The following is a 21,109-nucleotide window of genomic DNA, read 5'->3' as shown; positions in this document are numbered from 1 at the left end:
GCGCTAGGCTAACAGATGAAATGATGGCAGGTGGAAGCCTCAAAGTGACACCCTGGAAGGACAGGCATGGTAATCTGTTTTCTTAAAGATGACAGCCCAAAAAACCCTAGGGAGCAGTTCTCCTCTGTAACCCTTGGGGTCTCCACGAGTCATGATCGATTTGATGGCACAAATAACATAGCAGATCTCTTTTGTAGTTTGGAATGTTTTATTAACAAGAATCTTATTTAATTTTTTATTATGAAAACTGTCATAGCTGTGTCTCTTGAATATGAAAAGGTGTCAGTATTTTAAATAGGCAATTTAAGTGAACTATAGAAATCAGGTGTACCCGATAAATTTTAATTAGGGGGCCCTGGTTTTTTCACTTTTTATATGTGATAAAGACAGTGAATTTAGACTACCTTTCTTATTTACTCTGGTTTAGAGATCTATGACAGCAAAAAGAACCATGTGCCAACCTGGTTAGTTCATTAAGTCAGCCGGACTCAGGGATGACATCACCTTTGGTGTCCATCATCATCTGATGCTTATGGTGAGGGAAAAAGCTCTGTTTGTATAGAAGAACGTAAGGTAAATGTTAGGAAGCTGCTTAATTTATTTCATCTGTTTGTAGCTTAGTTCAAGGAAGGAAACCAAACAAAAGAAAAGCCTGCTTTGGAGGCGATAGTAACCAAATTACTGGCTTCATCAGAAAACCTCATTTTATTTCTGCCAGAAACAGACTGTATTTGCTGATCACCACTAAAATCAGAACCTCTACTCCAGGTTATTGCAATAATCAAACTATAATTGTTTATATATGCTGATTTATATACTAAGAGCTTCGACTTTGTGAGAAAATTGCTTTTTTCCAAAACAAAAGATGCCTAAGGTTAGTTTTGTGGATTATATAAACGCTTTCATGTTTCAGAACTTAGCCTTTACCTGTGAAATATTAGTACAGCCTTAATACTTCCATGTTAGGTCTATATTAGATCAAATAGTTGCATCGCAAATGTATTAATGTGTATGATTTCAGCTGCAATACAACCGTGTGAATAAAAAGCTACACTTTGGTAGTTGATTACTATAACTCAAAGATGATTTGTTATTTTATCTTTTCTTAATTTTGTACTCTATCATCTATGCTTTTAATGCACACACAGCAACTATAGTGCCAAGTTGTGACTGAAATACATTTTGGGGACACAGCATTAATATGTGGCTTTTACTGTTTGATATTCCATCTGAGAATATTCTGTACCTGCAATGATAATAGGGCACCATTGTCAAAGTAATAAAAATCACTTTCAGTCTCGTTACGAAGTTTTACTATATGTCATAGCAAATGCAGTCTAATGCATATTTTCACTTCAACTATTGATTGTTTATAAGTGCTTGAATTAAAATACTGCATTGTAAACATTTTCTTTAGACCCTCAACATGCTATATATATGCTTACTTTCCCTCTCCTTCACCCCTACTGGGATTTCAGTATCCAATTTCCTGCCAAATTTCTGATCTCTATGTTTCTGAATTCAAAAGAAAAATCCCAGAAGTTAAATTTCAATGGCAAGCAACCTAGCAATTTTTTTTACATTCATCAAAGGATGCCAAGTTGATTTTTAGAAGCACTTGATGGATTTTCTCCTGGGATATTTTGTAGACTCTAACTCTGGCCCTTGAATCAAACTTCTTTTATACTTGTATGTTACTGAAAGGATTTCCACCCTCGTCTCAGGAGAAATTTGCTAAATTTACCATTTTGAAAGATTAAATAGATTGAGATTTTAAGACCCAACGTTTCTGCTTCATCTAAAAAAAATACAGGCCACATTTTTTGCCTTACTTAGTAGCACCCTGGAGTCCTGGTGTGGTGCTGTAGGATAAGCAATGGAGTGCTAACTACAAGGTTGGCAGTTCAAACCCACTAGCTGCTTCTGAGAAGCCCTATGCAGGGTCACTATGAGTCAGAACCGACTGGACGGCACTTAACATCAGTAGCTTCCTGATCTATTTGTTCGTATTTGAAGTACATGTGAATAAATGCAAAAGTATCCAGTAGAGTGGGTGGGGGAGACAATTCTGTGACTTACAATGTGGAAATATTTTTTCTGCGTATCTTTTGACCTGGGACAAGACTTAACTGTTCAGACCTGAACTGTGGCTCTCCAGGCCTCAAAGCCCCACCCTCATAGATAAAAAGGCTGTGCTATGCCAAAGACGTTTATTTTTCCCAACCCCTGTCTCCTGTTGCTGTGAAAACAGGAAAAGGAATCATGAAGTAAAAATGTATGCTTCAGCCGCACCCCCTGTGCACAGCGCCCCCACACACGCACTCAGAAGACACTTGCATGCTGCTAGGGTGCTTTGGCTTCTGAACATGACTTTAACACCCAAAAGGGATGACTCTGAATTAGTTTAAGAAAGAGCTCGCTTGTTACTTGTTTCCATATGTGCTGCGAAAGGATCTTGGAGAAGGTCACTAAGGTTCAGTACAAGTAAATATTTTCACAGGAAAAAAAATTCCATTAAAAAATGTGTAATTGGGGTCAGATTTTTGCAAAAAAAAAAACCATGTCAAGCTGAGTTGGATTCTACCCAATCAATCCTATAGAGTATATACAACATTGGACTGGAATGTGGGAGATGTATGCAGTTTGGGCCATAAGGGCGGTTGTTGCAAATTCATGTCGTTTGTTTCTATAACCCCCAAATCAAGTTTTCTACACAAATGCTTGCAGAAGTTTTGACAGCTATATTCCCTCTACTTAATTTTGGCTCAGTGAATTTCACATACTCTCTGGTCTTCAGTTTTGATCTACAGGTTGTAATTCTGGGAGAAGGGAAGAGAAAGAAGAAAAATTATATACACAGAAGTAATTCACTTTAACCTGAAAAAATAGATGAAAAAGTTTAAATAGGCATGGACACATCAAAGGTAAGCAGAAGCTTATGCTCGCAGCCCCTGTCTTTACTTTCACCCTGATTTTGGAGGAAGAATGCTGTGATTTTCGTCTACACTCTGTAAGATGGCTAAACCCCTCATGCATAGCCACTGCCCATCTGTCAGTGGAAATGTGCATGTTGCTGTGATGCCGAACAGGTTTCAGCAGAGACGCCAGAGTAAAACAGACTAGGAAGAAAGGTCTGGCAATCTACTTCTGGAAATCAGCCAATGAAAACTCTGTGGGTCACAATGTTTTGCTCTGCAACCCATCATGAGTATGGAGCAGGGCTAGGTAGCATTTTGTTCTGTTGTACATGGGGGTTACTGTGAGTTGACAATGACACATGGATGGCTAGCAACAAAAACATATGTCAGGTTGAGGGAAAGAAATAGAACTAAAATATGCTAAACACTTATTAATTTCGCATCATCATGCTAAGCTCTTTATTGCACAGCAATCCCATGAAGGAACCAATAAGATAGCATGCCAACATTGTACATTTAAAAGTGGCAGTGCTCTGATTGTCCCTCCCTGGAGATGAACTGACTTCCAAGCCCACTGTCTTCCTACTAACGCTTGTTTGTGTGTTTCCATATGTAATCTAGACAGACATTTCTTTTTCTTAATGGTGGTTTGGGTGAAAGTATTGAGCAAAGTTGTTTCCTGTTTAACAATTCACAAAATATACATTTTGTTTCATGACATTGATTACAATCCCCACAGTGTGACAGCACTTATCTTACTTCCTCCCTGTGTTTACTGTTTCCATTCACTTTCCTTTCATAACCTTTTTAAGTCTCTATGACCCTTGGTGTTTCACAATCAATTTAACTCTTTTGTCCAGGGTACATTTTGCATTGTCAGGAAGTGGCTGACATTGGGAAAATGCCAGGAAGACTCTGGACCCAGCCCCCGCTCCAGAGAGCAGGCTCTTGAAGCCAACATGTTTTACAACAATGCCTTGAAAAATACAGTTGAAAATGGCCTGCTGATTCTTTAATTTTATGTGTATCAAAGGACTCCAAATTGATTATTTGAAATACTTGATGGATTTTCTCCTGGGATATCTTGTAGACTCTAACTCTGGCCCTAGAGTGAAATTTTGATTGTATTTGCCTGCAAAAGGAATTCCATCCTGATCTCAGTGGGTTTGCTGAGAAGAACAGACAGCCTCATGTTACAGCTTTCAGGATCTAATGTCTCTTGTTGTTGTACTGCATGGGCAATCATGCTTTTCTTTTCTTTCCTTAATAAATCAATAAATCAAGACAATGATTGCTTTGCCACACAGCTCTTGTTATTGTCCAGGCCTTACGACACCAGGAGTCAGATTACTTCCAATTTTGACAGCACCACACAGTTCCATCCCCACATTTTAGTGGGATCTGCTTGTGTTCAGTTGGATTTGGTGGGTATTTATGAAACATGAACTCTGGGCCAGCCCTCTCCTGCACTTCCTTTTACCCTTCTCCTCACATTTCATGGCTGCTCCCCTCATGAGGGCAAAGTAGACCTCTCTTTGCTTGCTGCCTCCCCAGCAATCATCACTTCCATTTAAGGCTCTATTTCTGCAGTTTCAGAACCGCCAAGTCAATCCAGTTGGCATTCTGCTTTCTTAGCATTTAATGTGGACTTGGAAGGGAGAGTGGGAAGACACAGTTGGGACAAAGAGAATAACAATGATTTTTCATGTTGTGTTTTCCAACATAGTGTCCAGAAACCTCGTGGCTAAAGATCCCGATTGCTAACTGAAGTTCAGCAGTTTGGACCCACCAGTGTCTCCACTGGGAGAAAGATGTGCAGTCTGCTTCTGTGAAATTTATAGCCTTGGAAACCCTATTCCTATGGGGGCAGTTCTACCCTATACTTTAGGATTGCTATGAGCCTGAACCAACTCAGTAGCAGTACGTTAGTTTTTTTAATTGCAGTTAAAAGCAGAGGGATTGCTAACCACAAGATTGGTAGTTCAAACCCACCAGCCATTCTTGAAACCCTAAACAGGGTCACTATGAGTCAGAACCAACTCAACAGCATTTAACAACGATCACCTCCTTCAGTCCAAACTTGAAGTCAAAATGCATTGATAGTTACTGGTAATTGGAATGCCAAAGTTAGAAACAAAGAGGAAGGATGGATAATTGGAAAATATGGCCTGGGTGATAAAAAAAACGATGCTGGAGATCACATGGCAGAGTTTTGTAAGACTAGTGACTTTTTCATTGCAGGTATCTTTTTCAACAACATAAACTACAGCTATACATGTGGATCTCACCAGTTGGGATACAAAGGAATCAAATTGACTACATCTGTTGGAAAAGATGATGGAGAAGCTCACGGTCATCAGCCAAAACCAGGCCAGGGGCAGACTGTGGAAGAGACCGTCCAACTGCTTATATTCAAGTTCAGGCTGAAACGGAAGCAAATGAAAACAAATCCATGACAGCCAAAATATGACCTTGAATATATCTTGCCTGAATATAGAGACCATCTCAAGAACAGATTTGATGCATTAGACACTAATGACTGTATGTAAACCTGAACAGCTATAAGATAACATTGAGAACATCATACTTGAAGAAAGCAAAAGATCATTAAAAGGATAGGGAATAAAGAAAATACCAAAATGGATGTCAGAAGAGACTCTGAAACTTGTTCTTGTGCATAGAGAAGCTAAAGCAATGGTAGAAATGATGAAGTAAAAGAGTTGAGCAGAAAATTTCAAAGGTCAGCTCAAGATGACAAAATCAAGTATTATAATGAAATGTGGAAAGACCTGGGGTTAGGAAACCAAAAGAGAAGAACACATTCAAGCATTTTCAAGTCAAAAGCACTGAAGAGAAAAGTCAAACCATGACTTGTGATATCAAATGATTTTACAGGTAAAATATTGAATAACGCAAGATGCTTCAAAAGAAGATGGAAGAAATACACAGTCATTGTACCAAAAAGAATTGGTCAATGCTCAAATATTTCAATAGGTAATATATGATCAAGATCCAAGAGTACAAGGAAAAAGTCTAAACAGCACTGAAGGTATTGGCAAAAAAACAAAGCCCAGGGATCGACAGAAGACAAATTGAAATGTTTCAACAAAGTGATGCAGAGCTGGAGGTGCTCGCTGGTCTATGCTAAGAAATTTGAAAGACAGCTACCTGGCCAATCCATTGGAAGAGGTCAATGTTTGTGACCATTCCAAAGAAAGGTAATGCAATTGAATGCAGAAATCATGAAACAACACCATTAACAGTACAGACTGAAGTTGTCAAAGACTTCCTTTTCCTTGGATCCACAATCAACACTCGTGAAAGCAGGAGTCAAGAAATAAAATGACGTATTGCATTAGGCAAATCTGTTGCAAAAGACCTTTTAAATGTGCTTTGGCCTCATTAGCATCATGTTTTTATTGTTGTTTCATGCCATCAAATTGGTTCCAATTCATAGTGATCTTATGGCGGAACCTAATAACAATAGCAACTTGATGTTAATGAGACCAAATGCAAGCTACAGGATTGAGTTGCATCTTGATATTTACTTGGATTTTATTGACTATGTAAAGGCATTCAACTGTGGGGATCATAACAAACTATGGATAACATTGTGAAGAATGGGAATTCCAGAACACTTAATTGTTCTCGTGCAGGCCCTGTACATAGAACAAGGGGCAGTCATTGGAATAGAACAAGGAGATGTTGCATTATTTAACATTAAAAAAGGTTGTATGTCAAGGTTATATCCTTTCACCATTCTTATTCAGTACATATGATGAGCAAATGATCCAAGAAGCTGGACTATATGAAGAAGAACATGACATCAGGATTGGAAGAAGATTCATTAACAACCTGTGGTATACAGATGATACAATCTTGCTTGCTGAAAGAGAAGAGGACGTGCAGTACTTGTTGCTGACGATCAAATACAGCCTTCAGGATGGATGCCAACTCAATGTAAAGAAAGTGAAATCCTCACAACTGGATCATGATAAATGAAGGAAAAAATGAAGTTGTCAAGTTCATTTCACTTGGGTCCACAATCAAAACCCATGAAAGCAACACTCAAGAAATTTAATTATGTATTTTGCTTTGAGTAAATCTACTACAAAAGACCTCTTTGAAGTGTTAAAGAGCAAGATGTCAGTTTGAAGACTAAGGTGTGCTTGACCCGGGTCACGGTATTCACATGATATTCCCATTCATGTGTGAATGCTGGACAATGAATAAGAAAGATCAAAGAACTGATGCATTTGAATTATGGTTTTTGCAAAGAATATTGAAAGTACCATGGACTGCCAGGAGAACAAACAAATCTGTCTTGACAAAGTACAGTAAGAATGCCCCTTAGAAGCCAGGATGGGGAGACTTTATCTCATGTACTTTGGACATGTTATCAGGAGGCTCCAATTCCTGGGAAGAACATCATACTTGGTAAAGAAGAGGATCAGAGAAACAGAGGAAGATCTTCAATGTGATGGATTGACACAGTGGATGCAACAATGGACTCAAACATAACATTTGTGAAGATGGTGCAGGACAAGGCAGTGTTCTGTTGAGCATAGAGGTGCTAGAAGTCAGAGCAAACTGGAGGACACAACACCATGCTCTTCAGTGCTCCAATATTGCATACTTTCTCACATGGTTATTCTAATATTGTTCAGATAGCCTGAACAGGCTCTATTGGTCACCTTTATGCATGGATTCTGATACAGGTTATACAAGCGTCAGCAAACTATGGCCCATGACCCTATCTAGCCTGTTTTTGTACAGCACAAGAGCTATGAATGATTTTTACATTTTTAAATAATTGGAAACAATTTTTGCGACACATGAAAATTACATGAAATGCGAATATCAGTGCTTATAATAAAACTATACTGGAACACAGCCATACTCGTTTGGTTGTCTATGACAACTTTCACACTATAATAACAGAGTTGTTATTGTGCCAGAGACCACATGGCCCTCAAAGCCATGTACTATCTGGCCCTTTTCAGAAAATCTTTGCTGACCCTCATTTACATCATCAACTTTTCAAGGCAACAACTAATAATGGTAATAACTACCTCATGCTTCTAAAACACTTGAGAGTTGACAAAGTACTTCCACATGCATCATTGCATGTCTTGAACGACCCTGGATGGTGCCAAAGCCCTGCCAGGCTAATGCTTTATAGAAAGACTTTAACTCACAAAAGTAGGACCCCAAGTGAAGTCATGAGAGAGTAAAAATAGGCCAAAGGCATTTTTCACAAAGGTAAGATTCCAGGTCATTTCAAAATGCCAGTGTTTTATTATAGACGAGAGAACACAGCAGTTAACAGTAAGGCAAATTTCAGACCAAACATCTTAATAACATCACTAAAACAAAACAGATAAATGGGTTGTGACGTCAAGACTTTAGCTCTTGTTCAAGTATTTTCTTCCGAAACTATTCGGTCTCTGTTATTTTATATAATTTGAGAGTGCACCATAATTTCAGGTACTTGTTGATGAAAATCAAATGCAGCCTTCAGTATAGATTACAATTCAATGTAAAGAAGACAAAATCTTCACAGTTGGATCAGTAAGCAACATCATGATAATTTTTGCACGGTGCCTAAGATAATATAATCAATCAAATAAACAAAATTTTCTTGTGTAGTCACAAGGGGCACCGAAATGCATTTTTGGAGACCTTTGATCTGTTCTTTGATGCAAACTCAAATATCCAAACCCAGTGCTTTTGAGTTAATTTCAACTCATGAAGGCCACATGTGTTAGAGTAGGAGGGGTTTCACAAAGTTTGTAGATAATGGAATTTTCACATGAATTTTCTCAAGCCCGCTCTTATAATTGAGTTCCATAGGGTGTTCTTGGTTGTAGTCTTTATGAAAGCAGAACTCCAGGTCTTCCTTCATTGGTTCTTACACGCAGAGCATAGAAAATCAAGTATACTGAAATTTTATATGTATTTACCAGCCAGGTCCTCACTTATTTAGCATCTAATTTATGCTTCTACATGTTAAGCACTGTTGTTGTTAAGGACCGTTAAGTCAGTTGTGACATGTATCAACCCTGTGTAGGGTTTCCGAGGACCCGCTGGTGAGCTTGAATCACTGACCTTGCGGTTCAAACTCACCTTGCATTCCAGTGCATTAACCCACAGCGCCATACCAGGACTCCTAAGCACTGTTAGATACTGCTATAAAATAAAATACTATTTACAAACACACAAACACACACACATTCTTTGCTTCAGAAGTACTCATTATCTGTCAGGGGCTTAAAAATTCATGGAAAAATTCCATTATCTTTTTTTTTTCTGGTTTATTTATTTATTTAGTATTTTATTGTGAAGTAAAGGCTTGCAAATAAAATCACTACTTTACATTCAGCAAATCATACACTTGTTTCATCTCCATGTTTACAGCCTCCTACCTGCAAAAACAGTTATCTGGCTTCCTTGCTGTGGTTCCTGTTTACATTCTACCCACCTTCCTAACCCTTCTCAACTTTGTCCTTAGGAAACTGTTGCCTTTTTTATTTTGAATGAGTGACTATTCCATAGTCAGAATACCTCGCTAGTGCTGTTGTCTCCCCTATATGCCTATCTACTGTTTGGCTGAAAATTGGACCACAAGGGTGAGTTCCTTCCCTGACCTGAAGGGTGACTGAGGGGCATTGTCTCAGGTTCCTCCAGTCTCTTTCTGACCAGGAAACCTGGGTTATTGTGCTGTTGTTTTTTTAATTAAATAATTTTGATTTTTGTTTCATATTTTCTCCCACTCTATCCTGGACCCACTAATGTGACCCCTTTCAGGACAGTTGATAGTGGTAGCCAGGTAAAGTCTAATTATTTTAGTCTCAGAGTTATGGAGACTGATGTTCATATGTCCATTATTTCACTGGACTAATTGATTCCAAGGCTTTCAATCCTGATTACTCTTCTTTCTTCCATACATGGAGAGAACAATTTTGTCTGCTGTATGCTCCATCACATTCCTAGTTGTGTTTGCATGAAGGGTAATATTCATGCAAAAATATCCTTTTTCAAACTCATATATATTTGTGGAATATATGGGGAAAAAAAAAAAATATATATATATAACCCACTCTTCCTCCCTTACCCCTTCAGCCTATATCTCAATCTATGTATCTATACATAGAGCACTGTTGCTCCAAGGTTGTATATATCACTATTTACTCTGTCCCCTTTAGCCCATGGATACCTCCCTGTGCCTTTGCCTATCTTCATTATTCCTCTGCCACCCTCCATCTTTTTGTTTTTTGCCCTTGCCCCTTGTATATTTCTGTTCCTATCACGAGTCTACCCTCTAGCCAGTGAGTTACTCTCTTCTCCCTCTCACACATGGTAACCATCAAAGAATGTTTCCTTTACTATGGCAATCTTTTCTTAAACTTTTATAATAATGGTCTCACAATATTTGCCCTTCTGTGATTGACTAATTTCACTCGGCATAATGTCCTCAAGGTTCATCCATGTTATGAGGTGTTTTGCATATTCACCATCATTCTTCAACGTTGCATAGTATTCCATTGTGTGTCTGTACCAAAGTTTGTTTATCCATTCTTCCATTGATGGGCATGTAGCCTGTTCCCATCTTTTTGCTATTGTGAATTAGTACATATTTCTTGTGGATATATGTACCCAGTAGAAGGATTGCTGGGTCAAAAGGTATTTCTATTTCTAACTTTCTGAGGAAGTGCCATAACGTTTTCCAGAATGGTTGAACCATTTTGCAGTCCCACCAGCAATGTAGAAGGGTCACAGTCTCTCTACACACTTGCCAGAATTTATTATTTTCTGTGTACTCTCTCCAACTGACAACAGGGTCCACATCCTCAGGGCACCACTCCCCCAATGCTTAAGACCAGCAAGACTCACTCTGGTCTGCATAATGAATGAGGTTTTTATGGAGGTCACCCACTAGAATGGAAGAAGAGGGAATTTGGAACCATCAAGACTAAATTTTATATTCATTATGTATTTCATTAGTTTAAACTCTAGAGTCTCAATTCAGTATCTGTAGTTGGGCCAAATCATAGCCTATTGCAGGACTACTGTGAGGATATGGGAGATGGCACACTGAGTGTAGCTAACCCAGAGTCTTATGGTCCATGGAAGCTCTCCTCTTCCTCACCATCAGAGGATGCATCCACAGTGATGTGATAAGAGAACAAAATCCATCAAATTTTACTTATCCAACATTATAGTTTAAGATCAGGAAAGGTGTGCCTCAGGGCTGTAGCCTTACTATAGTTATTCATTCTGTTTGCTGCATAAATAGCCTGAGAAACTGAGTTTTATGAAGAAGACTATGGCACCAAGTTTAGAGGGCAACTCATTAACAACCTGAGTAAATTAGGGCAAGCTGTTTCTGTGTCAGATAGGATGATCTATTGGAATATTAGAATGTCAACTTCTTTAAAAGCACATCTTCATATACTTCTTAGTGTCTGGCAAATGATAAATGCCCACTATGTGTTGAGAGACTGAAGCACAAACTGATTTCGCAAAGTATGTGGCTGTGAATTGTCCTCGCATTAATTGCCCAGCAGATCCCGAGCCGTTTCAGCTTCAGTGAACCCGATGTCCTGCAAGCGCGTGACATAAAGTCACCTGTGGGAGAGGCCCAGGACCCCCAGAGCCAGGGCCGGGAATCCAACGCCCACCCCTTATGTGCCTGTTGGAGACCACCAAGGACAGACCAGGAGGAAGGGAGTCATGTCTGGGCCATGGCATAAGGAAGCAGAAAGCTGCTCCTTATTGCTAGTGCCATGATGGAAAGTTGGACTGGCACACGATGACCAGATGTGACAACTGGCACCCTGCATTGGTCTCTCTTGAAACCTACTCATGCATCCCTGAATTATAGTCTTTGTTTTTCTCTCCCCTAAAAACATTTCCTTAATCTGTATAACATCAAAAGACCCCTTTAATGTCAGTGATATATGGCATCTGGGGGGATGTAAAGCCTGGGGGCTAATAAACATGGAATACCGCCATGTCTCAGGGCTCTTGGTCCTAGAGATCATGAGTCCTGCTTGGCTCTTGATCCTAGAGGTCATGAGTCTTGAGGTCTCCCTTAATCCCTAACTTGTGTCTGTGTTTTATTTCCAAGCTGTGTCGTCTCCGCTGCCCTGGTAGTGTGAGCTGGACTTGCACATGCACCGAGTTCCTGCACAGCTTGACACTCAATCTGTATTATTTTTTGATATTGTGGAATTCTATTGACTAGAATTTTGTTGAGAATTTTTGCATCTATGGTCATGAGAGATTGTTGTTGTTGTTCAGTACTGCCAAATCAGCGCCAACTCATAGCAACCCTGTATAGACAGGGTTTCTGAGGAGCTATTGGTGGATTTAAACTGCCAATCTTGTGGTTCACACAGTCCAGTGCTGATCCTACAACATCACATCAGAAGTTCTTTTTTATTTATGTTCTTGCCTGGTTTTGGTATGATGGTTATGTTTGCTTCATAAAATGTATTTAGGAGTTTCTGGAATGTGTTCTGGAATAGTTTATGTAAAATAGTATCAGTTTGTCTCTGAATGTTTGACAAATTTCACCAGCAAAGTCATCTGACCTTCAACTTTTTTTGGTTGGAGTTTTTAATGACCTGATCAATTTCTTCTTCTGTATAACAGAAGGCTACTTCTGTATAACAGAAGAAGAAATTGATCAGGTCATTAAAACTCTGTTAGTTTAGGTAGGTTGTGTTTTTCTAAAAATGTATCAAATTCTTCTAGATTTTCAAATTTATTGTATTACAACTCTTCATAGTATTCCAATATTATCCTTTTAATTTCCTTAGATTCTGTTGTGATGTCACACGTATAATTTCTTATGGCTGTTACTTGCATCTTCTCCCTCTTTTCTTTTGTTAGATTTGCCAATGGCTTGTCAATTTTATTAATCCTTTCAAAGAACCAACTTATTGTCTTGTTAATTCTTTGTATTGTTTTTCTGTTTTCTAATTTATTCATTTCTGCTTTAATCTTTGTTATTTATTTTCTTCTGGTGACTGCAGGCTTACTTTGCTGGTCTTATTATAATTGTTGGAGACTTTGTGTTAATGTGTTGAATTTAGTTCTTTCTTCTGTTTTGGATGTATGCATTTATTGCTATAAATTGTCTGCTTTTTCTGTGTCCCAAAGGTTTTGGTATGTTGTGTTTTCATTCTCATTGGCTTTAAGGAATTTTTCATTTCACTTTTATTTGTTCTATCACCCAGTATCTTTTAAGCAGGGTGCTATTTAGTTTCCATAGATTTGATTTTGTTTCCTTGATCTTTTTGTTGTTGATTTCTAATTTTAAAGCATTGTGATTTGAGAAGATGGTGTTGTTAGGTACCATCGAGTCGATACTGACTCATAGCGACCCTATACACAACAGAACAAAACACTGCCCAGTCCTGGGCCAACCTCACAATTGTTTCCATGCTTGAGCCCATTGATGCTGCCACTTTGCCAATTCATCTCGCTGGGAGTCTTCTTCTTTTTCACCTTACCAAATGTGATATCCTTCTCCAGTAACTGGTCCCTCCCAACAATATGTTTGAAATATGAGAGATGAAGTTTGGCCATCCTGGCCTCCAAGGAGCACTCTGGCTATACTTCTTCCAATAAAGATCTGTTTGTTCTTTTGGCAGCCCATATTCTCCTCCAACACCATAACTCAAAAGCATTAATTCTTCTACAGTCTTCAGTATTTACTGTCCAGCTTTCATGTACATATGAGGTTACTGAAAATACCATAGATTGGGTCAGGTGCACCTTAGTCTTCAAGCTGACTTCTTTGCTCTTCAACACTTTAAAAAGGTCTTGTGCAGCAGATTTGTCTAATGCAATACGTCATTTGATTTCTTGATTGCTGCTTTCATGAGTGTTGATAGTTGATCCAAGAAGAATGAAATCCTTGACAATTTCAATCTTTTCTCCGTTAATAAGAATGTTGTTTATTTGTCCAGTGGTGAAGATTTTTGTTTTCTTTACATTGAGATGCAATCCATACCAAAGGCTGTGGTCTTTGATCTTCATCAGTAAATACTTTAAGTCCTCTTCACTTTCAGCAAGCAAGGTTGTATCATCTGCATATCGCAGGTTGTTAATAAGTCTTCTTCCAATCCTGATGCCATATTGTTCTTCATATAACCCAGCTTCTTGGATTATTTGCTTAGCATACAGGTTGAATAAGTATGGTGAAAGAATACAACCTTGTGCACACCTTTCTTAATTTTAAACCATTCAGTGTTCCCATGTTCTGTTCAAACAACTGCTTCTTGGCCTATGTACAGATTCCTCATGAGGACAATTAAGTGTTCTACAATACTCATACTTCACAATGTTATCCGTAGCTTGTCATGATCCACACAATCAAAAGCCTTTGCATAGTCAATAAAGCACAGGTAAACATCTTTCTGGTATTCTCTGTTTTCAGCCAAGATCCATCAGACATCAGCAATGATATCCCTTGTTCCACGGCCTCTTCTGAAACTGGCTTAAACCTCTGGAAGTTCTCTGTCAATGTATGCTTGTAGCCATTTCTATATGACCTTTTGTAAAATTTTACTCTCGTGGGATATTAAAGATACTGTCCGATGATTTCCACATTCCGTTGGGTCACTTATCTTTGGAATCGGCACAAATATGGATCTCTTCCAATCAGTCAGCCTGATAGTTGTCTTACAGATGGTTTGTAGTATTGTCATATTATTAAATGTATGGAGACTTGCTTTGCGGTCTAACATATGGTCTATTCTGTTAGAATGTTATATGTGCACTGGAAAAGAATGTGTATTGTGCTTTTGTTGGATTGAGTGTTCTGTATAAATCTACAAGATCAAGTTAATTGATTGTGGTTTTTAGTTCCTCTATGTCTTTGATGAGTTTCTTTCTGGTTGTTTTGTCCTTTTTTGAAAGAAGTATATTAGAATCTCCTACTATAATTGTAGTTATATATCTCTTCAATTCTATTAAGGTTGGATTTATGTATTTTGAGGTTCTTTTGTTGGGAGCATAGATATTGTTTATGGTGATTCTTTTCATTCTAGTGACCCTTGAATCATGAGATAATGTCTTACTTTGTGTCTTATTCTGGTTTTTGCCTTGAAATCTGTTTTAACCGAAATTAATATTACCACTCCTGCTCATTTTTGTTACTATTAGCTTAATATATTTTTCCATCTTTGACTTTTTAATATATGTTTGTCTTTGTGTGTAAGGTGTATCTCTTTTAGACAGCACATTGAGGGGCTCTGTTTTCTTATCCATTCTGCTACTTTCTGTCTCTTGACTGCGTATTGAATCCATTCATGTTCAACATATTTATTGATTTGTTGTTTCTAATGTTGCTGCTTTTGTTGTATGAGTTGAAACTGTGGAGTCGGTTCCTACTCGTAGTGACCTGCACAGGGTTTCTGAGGCTGCAAATCTTTACAGGAGCAGAAAGCCTCTTCTTTCTCCTGCGGAACAGCTGGTAGATTCAAACTGCCGACCTTGAGGTTAGCAGTCCCATTTATAACCACTACGCTGTTGTTGTTAATTACCATCAATAGGGTTTTTGAGGAGCGGCTGGTGAGCTTGAACTACTGACCTTGAGGTTCAAATCAACTTTGCAGTCCAGTGCATTAGCCCACAATGCCATACCAGGACTCCTAATTATCAATGTTGTTGTTAAGTGCTGTCAAGTTGGTTCCGACACATAGCGACCCTGTATAGGGTTTCCGAGGAGCAGCTGGTGAGCTTGAACCGCTGACCTTGCAGATCAAACAGCTTTGCAGTCTGGTGCATTTATTCACAGAGCCACAATAGGTATGTATTAATCCCAGAGTCCTGGTATGGTGCTGTGGGCTAAAGCACTGGACAACAAGTCCAGTTTGAACCACAAGGTTGGATAGTTCAAACTCACCAGTCACTCCTTAGAAACCATATATAGGGTCACTGTGAGTTGGGCCTCACTCAATGGCACTTAACAACTACAATGTATTCATTTCAGTCATTTTCCTTTGTGATTTTTTGTGTTGCTACGTGTTCTTTGGTCTGCATGTTTTCCTATACTGAGTTCATTTTTTGTGTGCCTTGTCAATTTATTCATAGTTTTAATATTTACAAAATCATCATGGCTTCTCCTTTTCTTGACTTGATGTGAATCGTACTATGTTTCTTTGAGGCTACTCTGTAATTTATTAATTTCTTTCCCATTTTAAAACAGTCTGTTTTATCTTGAAATCTACTTGATATCCTTGCCATTTGGAATTCTGTAATCATACTTTTCCCTTTTATTTGCTTTGTAGTTGTCTTCATTATAGATTGCTATCTCTGGTTCCCTGTTTTCAGCCTTGTAGTTTTGTTTTACTCTGGGTATTTCTACACCTGAATTGAATTCTGGGTGGGTGCTATGTATATCATCCTTTGGTGGTTGTCATCTGCTGTGGCTCTCAGTCCAAAAGCCTCCCTTTAGTATTTTTAATACAGTTGGCTTTGTTTTTTCAAATTCCTTTCTCCAGAGCCAGTGCTCTGAATGTGGACTTCTAGTCTTCTGAACTGTGAGAGAGTAAGTTTGTGTTTGTTAAAGTCATCTCCTTGTTGCATTTCTGTTATAACACTAGAGAACTATGGGTGTTTCTTTGGTTACGTTAGTGAGGTCATAGAAGTGGACCCTAAACCTAATCACTTCTCAGTAATTAAAAGACCAGAAGAGACAAGCACGCATGTGCATGAATGCACACAGTCATACACACACACACACACACACACACACAGAGAGAGAGAGAGACAGGAAGACAGAGATCATCTGCATGCCAAGGACACTGAGGAACACCTGGGGTTACTGATGAGGAAGCAATTGAATGACTGGCACTCTGATTAGGATTTTTTGCTTCTTCAACAGTGAAAAAGGAAAAAAAAAAATCTTACTGTTGTGGTGTTTGTATTACAGTAAAACTAGGTACCTAAGAACACTGGTAGCATGGGGTATACATTGGTCTGCTAACTGCAAAGTCAGGAGTTGAATCCACGAGCAGCTCTGCAAGGGAACAATAAGACTGTTTGTTCCTGTAAAGGTTTACAGCTTCAGAAACTCGAAACAGGGGTTTCTATGAATCAGAACCGACTCAACAGCACACAGGTGCATAAGGCACCTCCTACAATGACTAAATTAGAGGTTGTTAGTTCTGACTATATATCCCAATCACCTGGAAGTTATGGGGGGAAAGATACAGTTGTAAGGCTCCTCACAGAACCAGTAAAATCAGAATCTCTAGGGGTGGGATCCTGCCCATGATATTTTTTCAAAGTACCCCAATAAAATCTACTGTGTAGCTATAGATGAGGGTCACTGAATTAGATCTAATAGTGTTCATATAGTAAAAGGCTATTAATTCAATGTAACATGGAAACATTTATATGAACAATTAGAGATTTGAATTTTGGAAGATATATGTATCATTTCAAATTATGAAGAAAGGAGCAAGAAAATAAGACTTGGGTCTGGATAGTGTTGATGGTTGTGCAACATGAAAAGTTTGGTTGGTGTGACTGGATTGTACATGTAAAAATAGTTGAACTGTTTTGTTGTATATATATTTGTCATTGTTGTTGTTGTTAAGTGCCATTGAGTTGGTTCTGTATCATAGCAACGCTATATAGTTTCCAAGTGGCAGCTGGTGAGCTTGAACTGTCAACCTTGCAGTTCAAACCAACCTTGCAGTTCAGTGCATTAACCCACAGTGCCATACCAGGTTTCCATACATATGTGGATATATATATATATTTATATTTATATATTTATATAGTTATAATTAAAATATTCTAATTATGATTGGAATTAATAACATTCATTCATTTAGACTGTGACTTAGTACTATTTTGGAACCATTTTATGGACTAAATGACACTGAATATATTTCAGTTGTGAGTAAATAAATACAAAATTGGGGGTTCTGGCAAATATCTTGTGCTCTTAAGCAACATTTCTAAAGCTTTCTTGTATTCTGACACACATGGTGGACTATATACACATGTTTGACATTCCTAGGAATCCCAAAAATATTCCTAAGAAATTTAAGATAATACTAAGATAATCAACTGTTTGTACATTAGTAATGGTCACTCATCACTTAATATCTGGACTTAGATAAGATAGACTGTGGACTTTAGGCCATTGTATTTGGAAGTCACCATTTTCTCCCTCTCAAGAGAAAAGAAAGGAAAACCAAGCAAAAAACACATGAAAACCTAAACAAAACACTCAAGATTCAAGTAAGAAAGTTATATTATTATAGGGCTATCTTAAATCCATCACTTTTATTCTTATTTATTTTTCATAGAAATAATTTATGCTTATAGATACTTTATTATTAATAAAAAGCTATATTGAATTATACAACTGAGTCATATTCTGGAATTAAGAAACATTGTATTGAACTTGTTGTTGTTGTTGTTGTTGTTAGGTGCCATCCAGTTAGTTCTGACTCATAGTGACCCTGTGCACAACAGAACAAAATACTGCCAGCTCTTGGGCCATCCTCATAACTGTTATTACAATTGAGCCCATTGCTGTTGCCACTATGCCGTCTCAATGAGGGTCTTCCTCTTTTTCACTGACCTTCCACTTTACCAAGCATGCAGTCCTTCTTCAGAGACTGGTCCCTACTGATAACATGTCCAAAGTATGAGAGACGAAGTCTGGCCATCCTGGCCTCCAAGGAACACTCTGGCTGTACTTCTTCTAATACAAATTTGTTTGTTCTTTTGGCAGTCCATGGTAGTTTTAATATTCTTTTCCAACACCATAACTCAAATGCATCAGTTCTTCTAGGTTCTTCCTTATTCACTGCCCAACTCTCACATGCATATGTTATTGTTAGTGCCGTCAAATCAGTTCTAAAGAGTGGCTGGTGAGCTTGAACTGCCAACCTTGTGGTTCAAACTAACTTTGCGGTCAAGTGCTTAGTCTACAGCACCACAGCAAGACTCCATGCATATGAGGTGATTGAAAATACCATAACTTGGGTCAGGCATAGGTTAGTCCTCAAACTGATGTTTTTGCTTTTGAACATTTTAAAGAGCCCTTATGCAACAGATTTGCCTAATGCATTGTGTCATTTGATTTTTTTGACAGCTACTACCATGAGTGTTGATGGTAGAGCCATGCAAAATGAAGTCTTTGAAAATTTCAATCATTTCTCCATTTATCTTGTTGTTATTTATGGCTTCAATGATGAGGATTTTTATTTTCTTTACAATGAGTTGCAACCCATACTGAAAGCTATGGTCTTTGATTTTCATCAATAATATTTTAAGTCAGGTTGTTAATGAGTCTTCCTCCAGGTTGTTAATGAGTCTTCTTCCAATCCTGATGCCACATTCTTCCTTATATAATCCAGCTTCTTGAATTATTTGCTCATCATACAGATTGAATGAGTATGATGAAGGAATACAAATACCTTTCCTGATTTTAAACCATTCAATATCCCTTGGTTCTTTTCAAATGTTTGCTTCTTGGTCTATGTATAGGTTTCTCATGTGCACAATTAAGTGGAATACCTATTCTTCACAGTGTTATCCATAGCTTGTCTTGATCTGCACAGTCTAAAGTTTTTGCATAATCAATAATGTACAAGTGAACATCTTTCTGGTATTCTCTGCTTTCAGCTAAGATGCACCTGACGTTAGCAATGATATCCCTCATTCCATGTCCTCGTCTGAATCCATTTGATATTATTTTCACTTGCCTTATATACATGCAAAAGCTTAACAGTGAATGAGGAAAAAGGAAGAATTAATGCATTCAAATCATGGTTTTGGAGAATATACTATGGACAAATAAATTTTAGAAGAACATAAAGAATACTCCTTAGAAGCAATGCTGGTGAGACTTGAATTCATTTACTTTGGACATATCCTAGGAAAAGATCATATTTTGTAAGCTAGATAGGGTCGGTGAAGGTGAGAAGACCATTAATGAGAGGGACACAATAGCTACAATGGTGGAATACCTAGTCTTCACAAAGTTATTCATAGCTTGTTATGATCCACACAGCCTAAAGCCTAAACACAATCTAAAGCATGAACATACCAACAATCTTGAAGATATTCCAGAAGCAGGCAATACTTTGTTTTTGTTTTTCACTTTCATTGTGAATTGAGTGAAAGTTTACAGAGAAGATTATAAATTTTACGTTCAGCCAACCATGTAGTTTGCAAACCCATCCAGGTACCATTAGCTGACAGTATTTACTTCTATTAACTTTAACTATTGCGTTCCTACCCATGTCTTCTGCTACCTTCATCTTTCCTTTGCTAACCTCCTTCTTGTTATATATTTCTTTCACCCATGTTAACATGTGTTTACCTGTAGCTCATGAATAATTTTCCCTGCCCTCTCACTCCTGTAGCCATTATGGATTGTTTCTTTTATTAAGCAAGCCTTTTCTTGCTACTTGTCGAGCCTTTATAGTGTATTGAACCTTAGGTGGAATCCTGAGTCCCATCCAGAACCTTCTGAGGTGGGACATTCCCACTTGAAAAGACGTGCATACCAGCCTGGAGCAGCTAGAGGCACAGAAGATACTTCTTGAAAGAAAGACCAGCAGGAAAACTCAGTTTTTAAAAATGGTAATCTGATTGGATACTACAAGAATAAGCAAGTTATTCACTGGGGAGTCATTAAGGCAAGCAATCAAGTCCCTTCAGGACAAACCCCCTTCTAAGACTGAAGCTCAAGGGAAACACATGATCAGGCATGTAAGTTTGCTGGTGACTGCATTGGTTTATTTGTGAGTGGAAATGGGGGAAAGGCAACAATGAAGATATGATTTGAGTTTGACATGTTCCATAGACTCCCATCAACCTTGAGATGAGAGAGAGAAGAGGAAGGGTTGTTTGGTCCAAAGTGTAGTGAGACTTGGGAACTCCTGAGCCCATGGACAAGGACCTAGCCATGGAGAGCTAGAGCTGAGAGTGAAGCATCCAGCTGATATGAAATGAGGGGAGACACATTAGAATGCCCAAACTTGTCGATAGTACCCATTTGAGCTTGTTTTGATGGCTTGATGATCATAACTAGACTAGTTTTTTTTGTTGTTATGTGCCGTGGAGTTGGTTCTGACTCACAGCGACCCTGTACAGGGTTTCAGAGGCTGTAAATCTTTAACTAGATTAGAGGAAGAGAAAAAAAC

General features: G+C 38.2%; 1 protein-coding gene across 1 annotated transcript in view; it reads right to left on the bottom strand.

Moving 5' to 3' along the window:
* Positions 1 to 1,196: 1,196 nt before the first annotated feature.
* The window catches only part of LOC102811064, a 164,303-nt gene continuing 144,390 nt past the window's right edge, over positions 1,197 to 21,109 (bottom strand). Inside the window, exons 11-12 of the mRNA XM_006839454.1 lie at positions 1,446 to 1,515; positions 1,197 to 1,246 (exon numbers count right to left, since the gene is read on the bottom strand). Of these exons, the coding sequence (XP_006839517.1) occupies positions 1,197 to 1,246; positions 1,446 to 1,515 (120 nt within the window). The remainder of the gene's footprint in view (positions 1,247 to 1,445; positions 1,516 to 21,109) is intronic.

The sequence above is a fragment of the Chrysochloris asiatica genome, unplaced genomic scaffold (genome assembly GCF_000296735.1).
Source record: "Chrysochloris asiatica unplaced genomic scaffold, ChrAsi1.0 scaffold00024, whole genome shotgun sequence".
Classification (NCBI taxonomy): Eukaryota; Metazoa; Chordata; class Mammalia; order Afrosoricida; family Chrysochloridae; genus Chrysochloris; species Chrysochloris asiatica.
Note: the sequence above shows the minus strand (reverse complement) of the source record. Positions and strands in the feature narration are given on the sequence as shown.